Source organism: Sceloporus undulatus, chromosome 2, assembly GCF_019175285.1.
Source record: "Sceloporus undulatus isolate JIND9_A2432 ecotype Alabama chromosome 2, SceUnd_v1.1, whole genome shotgun sequence".
NCBI classification, from domain to species: domain Eukaryota; kingdom Metazoa; phylum Chordata; class Lepidosauria; order Squamata; family Phrynosomatidae; genus Sceloporus; species Sceloporus undulatus.
Genome location: NC_056523.1, coordinates 166,717,110 through 166,737,391, shown reverse-complemented (window position 1 = coordinate 166,737,391; position 20,282 = coordinate 166,717,110). Strand labels below are relative to the sequence as shown.

Genomic DNA, 20,282 nt, shown 5'->3' with positions numbered 1-20,282 from the left:
CCGCCCTTTCCAAAGAAATTTCTAGAGGCCACCGCCCTTCCTGAGCAGGCTGGTTCAGGCCAGACCAGACATATTTTTCTTTCCCTTTCCCCCACCAAGTGCTACCTGCCAAAGGGAACATATGGAGGTGGAGGCTTGTTTAAAATAGCTTTTGTGAATCTATGTTTAGGCCTGACAGTAATCTGGCAGTTTCTAGGAGGTTTCTGTCTTTGGTCCAGATATTCAAGGAGACAAGACAAATTTCTCCTCTTCCTCGCATCCCTTCTGCTTCTCCTCAGCCAACATTTTTCAGAAGTAGACTTCAAGTCTCAGGTGGCAAACCTTTGGAGCTCTGGCCGTTCTGAACTTCATCTCCCAGAAGCCCTGGGCAGCATGTCTAATGGTAAGGATTATGGGAATTGTAGTTCAAAAACATCTGGAAAGCCAAAGGTCTCCACCCATATTTTAGAAGAATTCCTAGATTTAGATTCGGTCACCAACAAAACTGCTAAGCCTAGTCCTCTGGCTCCACCTCTTGCTTCCCATGGGCTTCACCCTCAGTACCAGAATTTCTGTTTCAAAATTTAGGCACCACAGTTGCCTAATGCTATGTCACTATGACACAGAACTGTATGGAAAACTTAATACCCCAATTCAAAAAGTGTGAGCTATACAAGCATCAGTGTATGTGCGGTCTCCCATTTATGGGGTTCTATTCTGTCCTTTACTTTTCAGTTCTCTTGCTATTGTTGTTGTGTGCCTCCAAATCATTTCTGACTTATGATGACCCTAAGACAAACCTATCATAAGGTTTTCTTGGCAATACAGTTTTCTTATTTTGTGTTGCCCACCCTCTGGAAGTCCTGGAACTTCTATTCTGCTGGTTTGATGCCCTCTGATGGCCATAATCTGTATGTACACCCACATACAGACCCCACGCATTACATTTATTGCATTTTCAACAGATACGAAGTCTATTGAACCTTGAATATTGTTCAGATATTTAAGAGCTACTATCATCAGCAAAAGAGCCTAGTTAAACAACTTGTCAGTAATAACCTATAATTACTGTACTTTCACTGTTATGTGTTGTTAATGTTTCTGTAAGTAGAGCCTGTAAAACAAGGACCTTACAAGTGAAGCCATGCAGAAATTACCGAGTAGCAGGAAGGGATGAGTTGGACCTCTTCTTATCGCCCACATCAAAGAACCTGCACATGTTCGCATGCACAGACACCCAGTCTTACATATACTCAGGCATATTTGCTGCCACATAGATATAAAATGTTCTCTGCTCTCATAAGTACACATGTACACACACCTCGAAGTCCTGATCCCCTAGTTTCAGAGCTTTCACTCGCATTAATGAGAGATGGAGTTGTCCTCCAACATTTCAAAGATGATACATGTAGCCAAGCAACATCTGAGTGTGGTCAACATGGCAAATGTTATTAATGATAAGTCTCCAGACTATTTCAAATACTAAAAGCAAGCAAACAGCTAAAATAATAAAATACCAGAAGTTATATACAATTAAAACAAATGATCATAAAAAGGTCACTCAGGCGCTTTCCAGACCACCCCAAAGGGTGGTCTGTAAAGCACCCTCATTTGCTGCACGGAGCAGCTTCAGTGGCCAAACTGCGCGACTGCTCCACGCAGCAAAAAGCTGCTGCAAAAATGGCTTCTTTTTGCAGCGCCATTATGATGCCACAAAGCACCAATGGTGCATTTGCGATGTCATAATGGTGCCGAGACATGCGGACGCTAAGCGTCCGCTACGTCAAGATGGCGGTGCCCATGTAGAATGGGCACTGCCATTTTGTACGTGCTCGGCACGTACTAGGGTTAGGGGCATCCGGAAAGGATGCCCCTTTCCAACCCTAGTACGTGCCAAGCATGTACTTTTTGCCTGTGCAGAACGGGCCTCAGTCTCTCTGTGCAAGAAAAAAAAATTAGCTAACTCTTTTTCTTCTTCTTGCTTCTTTGGGGAAGCTGCTTTGACAGCAAAAAGGGGAACCTATGAGTCAGAAAGGGGTTGTTATAAGAGTCCTTGTAACAAGAAAGTCGGTTAGCTCTCATCATCTCTCTCACCCTAACTTCCTAAGAATAGGGCTAAATAATACTCTCTGATACTGGCCTAAAACTGACAGTGCAGTAAATAATGTGCTAGATCTACTTTTGAAGCCCCACATATACAAAGTCTGTCTTGTACAGGGATGCCTTAAAATTATTAATGAGGAAAAACATACAAGCTGGGAAAGACTGCAGCAATTTGCTTTTTATTGTGGGGGTGGCAGTCTACTGGGGAGGGCACAATTCTGCCTCCTCCTCTCCTCTCCTTGCAGCTGAGTTAACTGAGTGCAAACTTTTTTGCACTTTGCACTAACTTTGCAACAGCTGAAGTAAACTCAGGACAAAGGGAAAGAGTGGGAGGAGGAGAGAGAAACTGGGACATTTTAAAAGCAGCTGTAAAAGTAGATTAATTGAGTCTTTGCCTGTCAAATCAGGGTGGTTGGAAGGTTCTAAGAACTCATTTCCATCCCTTCTTACTATTTAAAGGGGCAAGTGATCTGCACCAGCCTAAAGATCTGTCACCTAGCAAATCCACAGAGTGAATGAATGAAAAGGGTCTAGATAAGACAGCATTAAATCCAGAGTTAGATCCAGCAATGAAACAATATATTTTTCCCATAGCACAGCCAGACTATGGAATATTGCCAACACATGATTTGAAGTTACATGGCTTTAAGGAAATGAGACAGATTCATAGAAGAAGAGGATTTGTTGGCTGTATAGGGTGACTGGACAGTAAAACAGAGCTAGGAAAATTACTTTTTAAAAGTAATTTGCTCCACTTACTTGTCACAGTGTTTGAAAAACCTGTTAGCTGCTACTCATTAGAAAGCTGAAAATGTAAGTTCCTGTGTCACTCTTTTGTTCTGTGTCACTCATTGCTTTGTCATTACTTTTTTGTGTATATAGGGCAGGATAAGGGAATGGTATAAAACTAGGGGGAGGGATCTTGTCAAATTGTCTCTAAAAATACCCATTCAATGTGAAATATGATTTCATTCCGTGTCCATTACCTAAGTCATAACTAGTTACAGGCTGTTTCATTGCACTTTTAATCTCTGCAGTGAGTCTCCTGCACCTTCAATAGTTATGGCAAAAAGGGAGGTTCAGGAGGAATCTCTTGCCTGAGAAGCAAGAGCAGCCAACATTCCCTCTTCCCCACAGACGTTAAATAAATGGGCAGGTACCTTTTCCTGGTCTACAGCTGGCCACTGTGTGGATCATCTGTGTTCAGAAGTAGCTGCTGAGGGCTATCATTTGCTCATGTTAGATGCAGGCTGTAGTTTCCCTTACATGTACTATAGGTCCAGAATGAGGAATCTGTTGCCCTCCAGATTTCATGGGACACCTTCTGTTATCGCCCCCCTACATACCTGTGCAAAGCTGGAAAAGTTGCAATTTTACCTTGCAGCTCCTGGAATCCTCCAGCCAGTGTAGCCACTGGCTATTGGCTATGCTGTTCGGGGAATTGTAGGGAGTTATAGTTCAAAAATATAACTTTTCCAAGCTCTGTCCTTGTGCCCTGTGCTGATTCAGAGATGCTCTCCAGAAAAGTATTTACAATCTCTGTGCCCACTTGGTGGCAGCATCACTGTGTAAATCCAGCACACCACTAGGAAGGGACAAGAATTTTACTTCTCTATCTGGTTACTGGGGGTCTATGATGCCCTGTAAAAGCTTAAAAAGAAATCCTGCTGGACTAGTGCTGCCTTTTTTTCTTTTTTCGGCATTAGGGGCCCTTCAGCACTGGGGAGTAAAATGTCATTTTGGGAGGAACAGCCTTTAACATTTATTTAATTTTGTCCTGTCTTCATTTCAACTGCTTTTCAAAGTAGCTTACAGCAGTAAAATACAGTAAAATAACAATAAAACAACATAGGCGGGATACACACCGCCATATAGTACGTATAGGATACATACTAGGGTTAGGAAGGGGCGGTGCTTCCGCACCCCCCTAACCCTAGTACGTATCCTATACGTACAAGATGGCGGCGCACCTTCTACATGGGCGCCGCCATCTTTACGTACTGGACGCATAGCGTCCAGACGTGTCGCGGCGCCTATGACGTCGCGAGTCCGCGCCAGGCGCCTCGCGACGTCATAGAGGCGCCGCAAGAAGAAGCTCCGAAATGGAGCTTCTTTTTTGCTCCGCGCGGGAGTCGCGTGGTTTGGCTGCTGCGGCTCCCGCACGGAGCAAATGGCGGCGGCGGGGAAGCACCGCAAAGCGGCGGTTTGTACCCCGCCATAGTATTATAAAAGTTTGAATCCTATCCAATTCCCTCCCATGCAGGAACACACAATCAAAGCACCCCCATCAGATGGCCATCCAGCTTCTGTTTAAAAACTTCCAAAGGAGACTCCACCACACTCTGAGAGAGAAAAAAACAAAGTTAGAAATATAAAAGAAGACAGATTGACTCTCTCAGTAAAACTGAGTTCATTGAGTTAAACCTTTTGCACCATATCTACAGTGGCTAAAAGACACCTTATGGACCAGAGCAATATTGGTAGGAATAAACATGTCTTCTCTACTAGCAGGTGGCCAGGGACATGGCTGAATGACCTCCCTTGGCAAGGAGCTTCAGGATCTGGGGGTTGCTACCAAGAAGGCACTCTTTTCTTCTTGCCAAACCCCTTCAGACACTAATAGATCAGGAGGAAAGGCCTCTCTTGGGGCTCTTAAAACCTAGGCAGACTTTAATGGGACAATGAGGTCTTTCAGATGCCCTGAGACTCCCAAGCATGGTCCATGACCCAGTGAAGCACTTGAAGTGTGAGAGTCACTTGCTCCTGGTAAACAGTCCCTGTCTGCCACATCACAATAAGTGGAAGCTTCTATATCCTCCAACTGATTTGGCAGTGACAGTCCCAATTAATCCTCTGCCATTGCAATTTTTCATCTGATTTTAAAGTGTCCCAGCTTCTCTCTCCTCCTCCTCCCACTTTCCCTCTTTTGTCTTCAGCTTGTATCAGTTGCAAAAGGAGTTTTGTACTCAGTTAACTCATCAAGAGGGAAGGGAGAGGATCAAAGGAGGAAGATTCTTGCCATTCCCCCATAAAGCAAACTGCTGCAGCCTCTCCTAGTTTGTGTGTTGTTCCTCATTATTAACTCTTGCCATCTTGGTCACCCACCAGTGTTGCTTGGCCACATGTGTCCCTGTTATCATCTGTGAAACATTGGAGAGTATGAATTTCCAAACACTTTCAAAGGCAGTCCCAGGTAGAATATGTTACAGAAGTGATGCAAAAGTGGGCATAAATGGCATCCCTTGGCTTTAACCTGGGCATTTCATAGCTAGTTATGACAACCACAAGGTATTTGGAAACAAAACAGGTTGGAACAGCTCCTACACCTTCAACAGCTGCATAAAAGAGAGAATTTGAACAGGTAAAACACATTGTAGTGATGTGAGCAAAAGCTGCACTAGATCAAATTCCCCCCTCTACACAACCTCATCAAATAAATAAAGAGTTCTGGTTGTTTTCAGAACAGGTATAGGATATTTCTGTAGCTCTGGAAGAGAATTCCCACCCATATTCCCAGCGCGGATACCCCTCAGCTCACAATACAATCAGAAGAAGTTAAATGCACTTCTGGTTTTAGTATAGTGGTTTCTTGGTATTTTCTAGGCTATGGTTCCAGGATTCCCCATGGATACAAAAATTTGTGTATGTTCCAGTCCCATTATATACAATGACATAGTAAAATTATGCCCCTTACATAAAATGGCAAGATCAAGATTTACTTTATGGGTTTTATTTTAATATTTTCAAGCTGTTGATAATTAGGATAATAATAATGAGGACTGATTATACTATTAAACAAGGTGCCTGGTGCTGTGAGTCTTGTTTTAAACGCAAGTTGCACTTCTTGAAACTTGAAAAACCAGCTGGTGGGGCTTCCAAGCGGACACATTTTTTAAAAGTAGGACTATATGTAGTCCACAGACCATGGGCTCCCAAACCCTAATTTAAAACAGAAGAAGCTACAGGATAATAGATTAAACTGGTTGTTCATCTAGCCAAGTATTGTCTATATTCTGCTAAGGAGCAGCTGTCTTTAGTCTCAGGCATAACAAGAGTGATTCATCTGCAACCTGATCTTTTTTTAAGAAACAAAAATCAAAAGCTGAAGATACCAAGGAGTGAATATGTTAGTTTCTGTATGCAAGGTCAGAGTTCCACCAGTTCTTAAATTATAGAAGAAAGGGGAGTATAGCTCTCTTACCTTCATGCCAGCCTCCCTCAGCAATTGTTTTTAGAATGCTACAAATCTGTCTAAACATGCAGGAGAGAGAGTAGGGCTTCCAGATTTCCTTAAAGAGTCTCCTGTTTAACCTTTCTTCTGTAGTATGAGCACTGGACTATACCTTTACTTATCGTAAATGTGCAAAAGGGACTCTCTCCTGTCTGATCTTGGAAGTTCAGCAGTTAGGCCTAGCTAGTTCTTGGAAAGGAGACCTCCATGGAAACCCAAAGGCTTAGGACTATATTCAGAGGAAGGTAATGTCAAAACACATCTGAATAAATTTTGTGAAGAAAATCCTAGGATATATTCACCATAAAGCAGAGTTGACTAGAAGACATGTAGCAGCATTAAGCTCTACTGCTAAGCTGTAGTTCCCTGTATAAACATGTGATCTAACACAAAAAACAATGCATAGGCTGCCTTTGTTTCTTTCTTCCCTGCCCCCCCTCCCTCCTTCCTTTGATTTCATACCATTTAGCTGAGCAAAGCATCATTCTGCTAAGTTCAGCAACCTATAAAGATTAAGAGGCACTCAGCTGGATCAGAGAATAAATGTCCTTGATCAGACTCAGCTGATGGTGATTCACTGTCAGGATCAAAATCAGGTAAAGATGTCAGCTCAACTGACCAGAGAAGGAGGAAAGGACCCCAGCCTGGCCTGTGTAGCTGTTGTGCCTTTTACAACAGCCTAATCTATAGAACTCAAAAAAACTGTCATGGTAGAGGAGAAGCACACACACACTCATGTCTACAGGCCGAGTAGCTGTTAAAGGCACAGGAACAGAGTCTGCCATCATTAGGAAATACCAGAAAGGAAGTTTCTGCCAAGTTAGATGGGGGAGCAATTCTTGCTTTATGTTTATGGAACATTGCATGGCTAGAATTGTGTTAGTTTGACTGATGGAGGGTTATGCAGAACCTGGAAGTAATTTGTTTGATTATCTGCAACAAATTACTTTCTGGAGAGGCAGGCCCATAGGCACTGATTTTACCCCCAGAACTTCCAATCATGTTAAAAAGTTTGGGGGATCTGTTGTTATTTCCTGCCATGTCGACTTTGACTGAACTTTAAAACCGGCTCAAGTGTCCTGGCCTGCAGCCAGGATGCAGGATAGAGGTGGGGATTATCGCATGCTCCTTCTTATTAGTGGCTAGAGGAAGCGTGGAAGTGATGTCCTGGCGCCGCATGAGGGTGCCTGGGTAGGGTTGCCATAAGTCAGGACCTCCAAACCGGGACAAATGTAGGACAACATTTTCAAATGTAGGACACAGTTTAATAAATGGAGGACAGGCAAAAAAATTGATAATTTTTTTTAAATGTTAATATAAATGCATGTTTCTTAGGCATGATCAAAATGGAGGACATTTTGAAATTTGACAGAAGAGGACATGTCCTGGAAAAGGAGCAGGATGTCTGGTCACTTTGTCTCTGGTCCAAAATACACTGCAGAAATAAAACATAGCTGGACTGAAATGCCCAGAGTTCCTCACCAAAGCTGCATCCACACTGAGGAAATAAACCAGTTCGAGAGTGACTTAACTGTCTTGGGTTAGTGCTGGGGAATGCTGGCAATTGTACTACAGAGCTATCTCTGACAGGGAGTCACAACGTAGTGTGAACTGCAGTTCCCAGAATGCCTCACCAGGTGCATCCACACTGAGGAAATGGTCCAGTTTGAGACTGCTCAGTGCTGGCGAATCCTGGGAATTGTAGTCTATTGTGGCCTCAGAGCCATCTCTGACAGAGAAGTCTCAATGTCTTCCAAACACTAGCATTCCCAGGATTCCCTACCATTGAGTTAAAGCAGTCTCAAAGTGGGTTATTACTCCTGCAGTGTGTGAGAGAGATAGAAAGGCTAGGGACTAGATTCATTCATTAACTCACAAAAGGAGAATATCTGTGTCCAAAACACACTGCTTTGACTGCCAGGGCTCAGTGCTATGGAATCCTGGGAATTGTAGTTTATTGTGGCACCAGAGCTCTCTGACAGAGAAGGCCAAATGCCTCACAGACACCAGAATTCCAGAGCATTGAGCCCTGGCAGTCAAAGTTAGAAGAAATACACAGGGGCAAAATAAATACAGTGGTACCCCGGGATACGAATTACCCAGCTTACGAATTTTTCGGGATACGAAAAAATCCCATAGGGATTTATTGTTTCGGCTTACGAAGGTTTTTTCGGGTTACGAAAAAACCCCGGCGCTGTTTTAAATGGAAAGGCCGCCACCGGAGGGCAGCAGAGAGCTATTTTTTCCATTAGCGCCTATGGCAATTCGGCTTACGAAGGTTTTTCGGGTTACGAAATTAGCCGCGGAACGAATTAATTTCGTAACCCGAGGTACCACTGTATTGAAAATGGCCACGCACCTCCACTTCCTCATCCTCATCATCATCCTCGCCACGGTGCCAAAGGAAATGGCCCTCTCCCCCCTGCTGCCTTGCTGGGACCGGTCCACGTGGGGACCAAACAGAGGAGGAGTCTGGCAACCTCCTGTTGCCAACAAGCCTCGAAGATAATTCCCCAAACATTTGGCCAAAACTCACCAAATCCCCCCCATATCTCACCAAATATTCAGTCAAAATCCTTGAAAAGTCCCTGTAATGTTAATATGGGAATAAAACGTAGCCCTAATTGAATAAAAATAATTGGAACTTATTTCAACTCTCAAAATTACCATTAAAACCAACCACCAAAATCACACCAAAGGCTCTGAAAAGTACCCATTTTGGTTTGAAAGTCACCAGATTGGCAACAGGCTGGGAGTCAAGGAGGAAACTGTGCAGGGATGCCCCCTAGTGGTGAAAAACCGGGAATGTCCCGCCGGCAGGAGGGTTATGGCAACCCTATGCCTGGGGCGCCCTTTCCACGGCGCCGGAAGGAGCTACGAAACGGAGCTCCTTGCAAGTTTGTGTCGCTGGCACAGCCTTTACATGGCTGTGCCAGCAACACAAATGAGAAAGGTCCCCACCGCTGTCGGGTGTCCTTGGGGCATGAAGCCCCAAGGACACCCCTTTCCAGGCCGCAGGGAAGCGGCCTTTTGCTGCTTCCCCGCGGCCTAGAAAGCAGCAGATCGGGGCCTCAGAGGCTGCCGCTGTGGCAGCTGAGGCCCCGATCCGGCGGGGAAAGGGGCGGGTACAGGCCGTCCCAAAAGGGCAGTCTGTAAACCGCCATTGCTTAGCCATTGCAGGAAGCATAGAGCCAGCCACGCTTCCTGCACTATTTTAGAAGAAGCAGTACTTCTCTGCTTCACAGGACCCTTGTTTGATGCCTTTAAAATAGAAGAACCAAGCCACCCTATATATATTGTAGTTAAGGTAGGAGATGGCATTCCCTCCAAGCTCCTTGCTGATGACTAGCATATTCTTGGATTTCTAATGCATAACATGACATTTTACATTCAACGTAATTTTTCCAAGCTCTGGGCATGCTCGTATGACTCTACATACACATGCATTGAAGTCTTTTAGTTGTTCTAAATGTATAGTACTTCTTAGATTACATCTCTGTATTACTCTCTTATACACACATCCCAGTGACATCTATTAAGGTCATTATGAATTTTGATCCTCTCCTCTGGCGTATTAGCTACTCTTCCTAATTTGGTGTCATCCGCAAAGTTGATAAGCATATCCTCTATTCCTTCATCCAAGTCATTGATACAGCTGTTGAATAGCACTGGGCCTAGGACAGAACCCTGTGGCACCCCACTGGTCACTTCTCTCCAGAATGAAGAGGAGCCATTGTTGAGCACCCTTTAGGTTCGTCCGGTCAATCAATTACAAATCCACCTAACAGTAACAGTAGCATTGTCCAGCCCACATTTTACTAGCTTGTATTCAGGAATATCATGGGAGATCTTGTCGAAGGCCTTACTGAAATTAAGATATGGTACATCCACAGCATTTTCTTCATGTACCAAGCTGGGGATTTTATCCAAAAAATAGAAAAGATTAGTCTGGCATGACTTGTTTTTGTGAAACCCATCTTGACTTTTTGCAGTTATGGCATTCCTTTCTAAATGCTTACAGACTCTCTGTTTAATGATCTGCTCTAGAATTTTTGCTGGTATTGATGTCAAGTTAACTGGCTGGTAATTGTTTGGATCCTCTTTTTCCCCCTTTTTGAAGATGGGGACACTGTTTGCCCTCCTCCAGTCTGCTTGGACTTTGTCTGTTCTCCAGGAGTTCTCAAAGAGTATTGCCAGTGGCTCTGAGATTATTTCTGCCAGTTCTTTTAATAACCTTGGATGTAGTTTATCTGTCGCTGGAGACTTGAATTCATTTACATTAACCAGCTATTCCTATACTAGTTCTTTATTTATTCTGTCCTGCATTTCCCCTATTGCATCCTCTGCTCCATTCAGCGACTGCAAGTCTAAATATATAAGGTCTAACTTCTCCAACTAAAAATTATTTCATATAGTTCTATTAACCCAGTCCTACTAGAATCATAGAGTTGGAAGAGATCTCAAGGACTCTCGCCCAACCCCCTGCCATGCAGGAATACACAATTAAAGCACCCCTGTTTTAATTATCCAATTACCCCAACTACTAACTATCCAAACCCACAGTTATCATATTGTTTCCTTTCTTTTCTGCAAAAAGACTGTTTTTATTCATATAAAAGTTATCCCCCTCCATTTAATCAGCATATTTTTCCAAAACATTTTATTATTTTGTTAATTATAGACTTACAGAGTTGAGATAAACTATCTAGTCCAAGCCCTTGTCATGTAAGAATTCACAGGTAAAACACTCCTAAAAGATAGCCATCCAATTGCTCTTTAAAAGCATTCAATTAAAAAAATTCCAGGGTAGTCCATTCTACTGTCAAAGGGTTGTTAGAAAATTAAAATCCTTCATAATGTTTAGATGGAATATATTTTGTTATAATTTAAATCCATTGGTTCATGTTCTAGTATCTGGAGCAGCCAAAAACAACCTTCCCTTTTCTTCTACATGGCATACCTTCAGACATTTAAAGATAGCTAGCACATCACTTCTCCATCTCCTCAAGTTTTATTATTTTAAAACTGTTTGTTTTTATTTCCGGGAAATGCAGAACAGTCTATTACATCCATGCAATCTTCAGGTCAGAACAAACAAACACAAATAGCATTTCTTGCCAGCCAGGCAGCCAGGATGGGTCGTTCATGCACCTCTGTGTGGGCCAGGCTGAATTAACAGATGTTGGGGTTACACTGAAAAGACATTCTGGGACTCTGCATGCCTGAAGCTTTTATATATTCCTCTGTACGTATGCTCATGTGAACACGGAACTGTTCAAATGCAGCCTCCGCCTCCCCACCCACCCACACTGTATGCACAACCTGTTTCGCTTCCATCTGTCGCATCACACTCCGTCCCAGAAATCAGCACAGTGTGGATCTCCTTTTGAGGTTCTCAGGCTGCTGACATTCAAAAACAGAACTGTGTCCAGCTTGTGATTTGTGAAGCCAAACACAGCCCACCAGCCACAGCCTGAAGGAAATGCTTTGACAAGCCTTCTGTTTTTGAAACCCCAGGCAGGCCACTACATGTGGACGATGGTGGGCTTGGTTGACCAAACACATTGTGTTGCCTGAGGCAGAACAGCAAATGGGACTGAGTCATCCTCCTGACCCAAGACAAGGCTCTAGAGCCCAGCCAAGATATTTTGGCAGAGGGAAGCAGAAAACCTTACAAGCACGTCTTTCTATCCCAAGAAACAGAAATACAGTAATTTGTTGTTATGTGCCTTCAAGTTGACTCCAACTTATGGTGACCCTATCCTAGGGCTCTCTTGTCAAGATTGATTCAGAGGAGGTTTACCATTGCTTTCCAAAGTAAATAACCAACAATTTGCTACTCTTTCATGATGTCTAAAATCTGTTTCACTCCGCCTTGTATCTTGGGAAAATTACATTTTTGATTACAACTCCTACTATCTGTGCTTGGCAGGGGTTTCAGGGGGTTGTAATCTGAAAAAGTTAATTTTCCCATCTCTCTTCTGCCTATTGGTAGGACTAACCTTGCTGATTAATAGTATTCAGCCTGGTGGTACATGGACTGTACTGGTCTATCCAAATTACTAGGGTAATATAAACCATATTCATCAGTTATGTGATGAAAAGCAAGTATTGGAATTACATGAAAGTTTCAAAGATGGGCAATGAATTATTTCATTTTATTTGAATATTTCATCTAAATTTCTCCTCAAGACCATCAGTAGAACTGAACTGTAAAATCCCTTGACAAGACATTTTAATAAATAAACGCAAATGTCAGCTATTCCACTTGCCCATTCAACATCAGTCTAAAATGTCCCCCTTGATACAAAGCAAAATTTAAGTGAGAGGTTTTGAAAAGAGTCGTGACTGTTCTATCTGCTGGAAGAGGGAACTTCCACATTTGAGAGTAATCACTGGAGGGGAGAATCCTGGACACATGTAGTTGGGGGAAGCCCACCAAACAGAGTGGGACTTACTTCTGTATAAATATTCATGGATTTCCATGTGAGAATTCGACTCTAGAAAAGAAAAAACAAACCATGTTACCCAAATTTGCTCTATGCTTCTCATGTCAATCCCAGAGCTAGCAACTTTGCCTGGATGGCACCCTCCACAAATGTCTGGGATTGTCCACACACTCACATGTGTACAGAAGAGAAAGAAAGAGAAAGACTCCACACAAACATAAACGCACCTTCTTGGCTGTTCAAAATACAAGTGGTTGACCTGTGCATACAACTGTAAATAGAAGGAAATGCAAGGAATATGTTTCTATCCCTTGCCAAGAAAACTTTGTAGAGCACAGGTGTCATCCTCAGAGTTTTGGACTATATGTCCCATCAGTCCCAGCCAGTCATCAGGTATGGTGGGGGTCATAATCAGAAGCATCTAGACAGCAGGTTTCCCACATCTCTAACAGAGTCTACCCAGTACAATAGCAGAAAGACTTGAGTGGATAGCATTCATGTGGATGTGGCAAGCTCAGAGTGGTTTAATGGCACTTTTCACTAGCTGAAAAGGAGCTTTTCAAATCAGGAACTGACTACAGGGGAGGGGAGGATTGCTCCTGGACTTGATCTCTACTCAGGTGACATTTCATACCAACTAGGTGTGCTGTCTGTCTGTCCTCCCTCTCAGTTTTTGTCTTTCTTTCCCTCCCTCCTTTCCTCCTCCCTGTAGTGTTCTAGCTTCCATCATCCTAATCTCTGTGCCTCCCACCCCTCAGTCAAAAACTCTCTTTCCCATTATCAGCTCCCTTCCACCCTCATTCATACTCTCTCTCTCTCTCCCCCACCCACTCACCCACTCACCCACCTTCCTGCCTTTTCCCTTTCTCTCCTCCTTGCCTCTTCTCTGCCTCTCCCTGCCTGATTTGGCTCTGGCACACTCTAGGTGGCTTTCTGGATGCCTGAGCCAGACATTTCTTGAGACACACACAGCTCTGCACAGCTCAGCAGAGCACAGCACCTGCTGCTTTCTCCTTAGAGCCAGTAGATGCTGCTGGTGTACTGAGAGCTACAGGCAACTCTCACAAGCATCTCCCCATCCCTGAGCCCACTCGCTCACTCTCAGAAGGATCAGCCGAAGCCAGCTGAGGTGCAAGTTGACAGGAAGAAGCAAGGAAGTGAGCTAGTGTAACAAGGAGGACCTGGCTGGCTAAACTAGGAATCTGCTCTGACGGCTAGTGTCCTGCTTCTCGTCCTGCTAGCACAAACGGCAGCTGGACGGGCCATGTCATGGACCCATCCTCTCTCTTCTCCCTGAGGCAAACGACGTTCCACGGACTCCGCCATGTCTTCTCACCGCACCTTTCGTGCCCCCACCGAGCTTTCTGGCTCATGGCCTTCCTGGCCTCCTTGGCCTTGCTGCTCACCTGGTCCTCCAATCGCATCCACTACTTGTTCTCCTGGCCTGTTCAAACCAAGGTGCACCTCCTCTATGGCCGCAACCTCACCTTCCCAGCTGTCACCCTCTGCAACAGCAACCTGCTCCGGGTACGACGCATGAGCCGGGCAGACCTCCACCTGGGCGGCTACTGGCTTGGACTCCTCAGGAAGAACCTCCAGCCGGTGCCGGCCATCTGGACCCTGCTGAAAGACCCACGGTGGCTCTGGCTGGGGGCCCTGCTGAACTTCTCCCATTACCTGCCACCGTCGCCACCTGAAGACCAGTCCACGCGACACCTCCTGGACAGGCTGGGCCACCAGCTGGAGGAAATGCTCCTCTCCTGCCGCTTTCAGGGCCAGCACTGTGGCCCCCACAACTTCACGACTGTGAGTCAGGGTGGCAAAAGGGGACTGAGGGGGGTCAATAACATCAAAACTCAAGATCATGTGATTTTTAAAATAGAGAGGCAGTGTTCAGGATCTGCAATAGAGAAAGTGCAATTGAAAAGGGGCTATTCTCATATCAAGATCCTCAAGCATAGGGAGAAGGGATTTAGCTTAGACCCTGCAGGACGCAGGTTTCTTCCTGAGAGCCAGAAAGAGAGAGCAAGAAGACGTTTGGGGATTGTTCCCAAGACCCAAAGTTTAGGCTTCTTGTCAAAGTCTGTGTTACTTCTTCATGTTAATGTATCTAGAGTGGTGTGTACTAAGCAGAGATAGCAAGAGGATTTGGAACGGTAGCTGGACTTTGTCTCAAAAACTCTGGTCATGCTAGTTGGGGGATTCTGGCAATTGTAAACCCATAGGTAACTTTTTTCCACTTCTGTTGGCAAGTTAATTACTGTACCAAGTTGTCAGCAATCTGGGTTCAGAATTGTAGTGGGAATCCTACCCAAGGAGAGCATAGCAATCGTCCATTCTCCAATTTGTGGAGGTTACTGGGGAGGGTTGAGCTCATGCACTTTTCCCACTTAACTTTATGCAGTGGAGAGCATGAGACTAAATGTTATATTTCCCCCCTTTCTCTTCCCCCAAACTGCATGAGGGCTTAGAGCACCTGAATCAGGCTGCCATTAAAGCAAACCACAGACCCCTCCCCGCTACTTCTGAATCCCATTGTCAAAGTGAACTGTGCTCAGTTCCAAAATTAAAGTAGAACAAAGTACAAAGGAAAATTCAAAGAGAGGGAGAGCGTATGAGTATGAGGTTCCTTGCAGTTCACATTTTGCAGAAAAGAATGAGAAAGAAAGAAAGAAAGAAAGAAAGAAAGAAAGAAAGAAAGAAAGGATCACAAAATAGGGTGTGATGTAGTGATTGAGTGTTTCACTATGATTCTGGAGAACAGAATAGCAATAGCAATAGCAGCTTCATAGCCCAAAAAACCCACAAAAAACAATAGAGCTTCATACCACACTACACAGTCTCTAAGCACTTTACAACTGTAAGCTAATTGCCCCCAAGAAGCTCATTTTAGCGACTTCAGAAGGGTGCAAGGCTAAGTTGACTGTGGGCCTCTGTCTGGGTTTGAACTCACAACCTTGTGTTTTGTGAGGGCTCCTGGTGATTCAAATCCCCACTTGGGCACAGAAACCCAGTGGGTGCTCTTGGACAGTCACATGCTCTCAGCCTCAGTGGAGGCTTGCCAAGAAATCCCGTGATAGAGTTCAGGGACGTAGCAAGGGGGGATCTTGGGGTCCGGACCCCCCCCCCTCCATTAGAAAAATGAATGGTTGTGCTGCTGCACAGCCACACCCAAGCCCCATTATAATGGTGGCACTTAGTCTGGACCCCCCCCCCTTTCCTAAAATCCTGGTCTTGTCCCTGTAGAATTGCTTCAGGTCACCATAAGTCAGAATGACTTAAAGCACATAACAGCAACAATGAAATTCCACATTTCAGTATGGTCCCCCCCCCACACACAACACCACACTGAGGAAGAAATCCCTTTGTACATATATATCGTTTACTTGTTTGAGTATATTTGCAGTTGTGGATCATGATAGGTTGTTAAATATAAATGTTTTTATTGTTTGTCTTTAAAATTATGTGTGCATTTATTTGTTGTGTTGTTGTTGTTCAGAATGGTTGTCTAAATATCCTATCCTGTTCTCATCCTCCTGCTCTCCCGAAATTCCTTGTGTACAGGTAGTGGCACTGAGTGCAAAGCTGTCTTCGAAACAAAATGGGAATTCTGACTCTGGCTGCAGGCTTACATTCACTTCCTTGGGGTCTGAAGCCTCACTGTATGCAGAGCGACCGTCTCATGAATAAACATAGACATAGTCAGGCTGCCCATTTTCATTCATGAAGTTCACTACTGCCTACAAGAGACACGTAGCGCTTTCCCCCAGCCATTTAAAAATTTGTCTCCTCTGTGCCAGAACTGATTTTTGGTACAAGTGTGGGAGGACATTTAAGCCTGTTCGTGATCAGTTGCTTAACTTCTCGTGCCAACAATGATTTATGCTTGTTCACAAGAGAAGCTGCAATTCTCATCCCTGATGATGAGAGCTGCAACGTGAAGTAAACTCTGTGGTATTTTTAAAGGTGTCCTGTTTTCATTTTAACCCCTTCATTTTCAACATGTGTTGATGTACAATGTTTCCCAACAGTTGCTAAAGATCTTTGGCGCCCATGGACCAGAAAATGCCTGTGGTTCTTCTAACTTTCCTAGTGTATATAGGAATGCTAGTGAGTTTATTATTTCAGCATGTTTCTTTCTAATAAATAGCCAGCCCAGGTATGATTTTAAAGGTGTGATTCTCATCTGGGGCAGTGTGGGGTGGGAGGCAGGCTTCGAAAGTTGTTGGCCTTCAACTGCCAGATGCTCAAATCAGCATGGTCAATGGAAAGAGATTCTGAGAATTATGCCAAGCAGCCTCCCTGAGTGAGAACCACTGCTTTAAAAGAGCTTACACAGTAGAGCATCTTTTATTGACACCTGCTTCTGTAAAGAACTGTTGTTGTTTTGTGCCTCCAAGTCATTTTGGACTTATGGCAACCCTAAGGAGAACCTATCACAGGTTTTCTTGGCAAGTATCTTCATAGAATCATAAAATCATAGAGTTGGAAGAGACCACAAGGGCCATCCAGTCCAACCCCCTGCCATGCAGGAACTCTCCATCAAAACATCCCCAACAGATGGCCATCCAACCTCTGTTTAAAGATTTTCAAGTAGGGAGACTCCACTACACTCTGAGGCAGCTTGTTCCACTGTTGAACAGCCCTTACTGTCAGGAAGTTCCTCCTAATGTTGAGGTGGATTCTCTTTTCCTGAAGCTTGCATCCATTGTTCCGGGTCCTGTTCTCTGGAGTAGCAGAAAACAAGCTTGCTCCCTCATCAGTAAGACACCCCTTCAAATATTTAAACAGGGCTATCATATCACCTCTTAACCTTCTCTTCTTCAGGCTAAATAACCCCAGATCCCTAAGTCATTCCTCATAGGGCATGGTTTCCAGACCCTTCACCATTTTGGTCGCCCTCCTTTGGACATTCTCCAGTTTCTCAACATCCTTTTTGAATTGTGGTGCCCAGAACTGGACACAGTATTCCAGGTGGGGCCTGACCAAAGCAGAACAGAGTGGCACTTCAGAGGGGGTTTGCCATGCCATCTTCATGCCATTTTCAGCTGTTGGTTTTTTCTTTTCCCTGCTCCCTGATACTTTGCTGAGAGAATGTGACTTGCCCAAGGTCACCCAGTTTAGGGAATTTAGAGATTAGGGAATCAAGCCATAATCTCCAGAGTTGTAGTCCAACACTCAAACTGCTACACCACACTGGGTCTGCTCCTCTAATTCTTACAGAATCCTAGGATATCTGCCTGTCCCCCTTCTCTCTCTCTCTCTCTCTCTCTCTCTCTCTCTCTCTCTTTTTCACGCACACTGTCTGCCTATCTGTCTGTCTCTGCTTCCATGAAGTTTTCCCCACTCATTAAGGTGTTCTTTACTGGACTTACCCTATGTCTGCCATGAGCATTCAAGAGTGGCAGTGATGATGTGCATTGGAGGACAGCCTGCCCTCCCTAAGCTAGCCTTGGCTGCCCTCCAGTGGAATACAGGATGCTGTCCTGTCACCTGAGTTCATCCAAAATCCTGCTGCAAGTCCAGCTGTCACTGCTGTACAATATATAGAAAGTACCATCTTGACTCAGGCATCTGTTTTGAGCCACCCATTCCCAGAGAAGCCTTTCTTCTGTTCCCATGTACAGTATCTAAAGTCTTTTGTAAATCTGCTGAAGATTGTTTCATTTGCCCGGACTTTTACTGATATGGAATTTGCTACATTTTTCAGCTGTTGGTTTTTTCTTTTCCCTGCTCCCTGATACTTTGCATTCTCAGAAGTGCCTGGTGATTAAAAAAGAATGGCACAAAGTTAAAGCTGTTCTTATTCAGTTTTGCACCCTCCTTTTTAAATTATCCTGTACTATTTGAGGAGTTCTGTAGAAATTCCTTAAAGAAAACTGTTTATTCCAGAGACTTTGTTGTTGTTTGCATTCAAGGCATTTCGGATTTACCTGTCCAAAAAAGTCATATCCCCCATGCCAGTTCATCATCATTATGACTGGCAAGTGAATGCATGTACTTGCTCTGCTAAAAAGCCTGACATCGGAGGTGATAGTGCTGTTCATGGTATTAAATTTGTGATAGGCTCATTCATTCTGGCCAGTTATCATTTGCCACTGTACTCACACAGTGAGGGGCACACATATAGGAAGCAACCATCTCACCACTATCTCCAAAATGCCCCCTTTGCAAAGATTTGCCTCATTTTTATTTTTTGTTTTTCAAACGGAAACTTTTGTGATGTGTGGTGCAACTTTCCTTTCAAGATGAATCATCCCTTTCATATGCCCCTGCCTCAACTGAGGGAAGAGATTAAAGAAAAGCTAATTTTTGCCATTTGTATAAATGTGCATTAAGCACATTTATGTTTATGCTGCATAAATTATTCTTTTCACCATCATAGGGAGGGACAAATTCCGGGTGGAATCCAATTATAGCCTTCACTGATAGAAGAGCATCTGCCAACAGAATAGAAGCAGTCTCCCCTCCCACAGTGAAGCCTCCTGCATGCCCAACATTTGCTCTGGTACATTGGGGCACCTTCCAGAGTGGCTACTTGCGGTAGAATTGGGATTCCAAGGAAGAAGTGAACCCCACATTGTGTCACCTGAACTCCACTGATGATTTTGGATTTGGCTCTGCATAGAATTTTACTTTGCCTCCTAAAGCTTTGGGGAAAAATTGTGGGGGGGGGACTCTGAGTATCCCTCTTCCAGAATGGCTATTAGAGCAGGAATAGGCAGCTAGGGAAGGCTGGTCCCCCCCAGGAGAAGCTACACCCCCAACCATACACACAAAAAATAAACAGATTTCTCCCAAATGCCTTGTTAAAAACAGGAAGTTAAAAGAAGTCACTTCTTGTTTCAAAGGCCTCTCTTTGGCCCAGATTAACAGAAGGGAGCCCTCCCCCCCCCACCCCCACTCCCCTAGCAGATACAGTCGGACCTTGGTATCCACAAGAGATCCATTCCAGACACCATGACCACCACTCCCATGGATATGAAAAAATGTGAGACCTCAAGACCTGTTGCCCCTAATGGTAGTGTGATATACATGCATCCGATAACACAGTTGCATGCACTGTCATTGCAGACAATGGGGCTCGCCATCCGTGGATGGCAAGCCTGTGGATATCGAGGCTTTACTGTATTTAGGGGCAAATAAATTTTAAAAATTGTGCCCTGGCGGCCACACTTTACCCCCTTCTGCCATTAACCAATGGCCATATTGGCTGGGGAATTCTGGGGAGTGTAGTCTTAAAAAGCAATGTTTCTGAGCTCTGGAAATCCTTCACAGCCTTTCTCACTCATTTCTGAGAAACACTGCACAAACATTTTCAGACCTTTCTTTATAGAGCTGAAGACAGAAAGAGTCAGGGCATAATACAGACAAGTATGATGGTATATAAATTGATGTTTGGAGATTTTAAGGAACTAATAGGGATGTATAATTCAGTATTAGTATTTTATTGACTGTTCAATCGCATTGTATTATTTTAATGATGTAATCCCACTTTGATCCTTGGAAGAGGCAGAACA

The 20,282-nt window shown here is 44.1% G+C and overlaps 1 protein-coding gene across 3 annotated transcripts in view; it reads left to right on the top strand.

The window, feature by feature from the left end:
• Window positions 1-20,282, top strand: part of ASIC1 (acid sensing ion channel subunit 1) — a 252,408-nt gene that overhangs the window by 204,005 nt on the left and 28,121 nt on the right. Inside the window, exon 1 of one of the 3 annotated variants that reach the window (XM_042454125.1) lies at window positions 13,662-14,568. The exons of the other annotated variants lie outside the window; for them this stretch is intronic. Within the exon in view, the coding sequence (XP_042310059.1) occupies window positions 14,032-14,568 (537 nt within the window). The 5' untranslated portion in view covers window positions 13,662-14,031. Of the gene's footprint in view, window positions 1-13,661; window positions 14,569-20,282 lie in introns of those variants that run through there. 3 annotated transcript variants of the gene reach the window in all.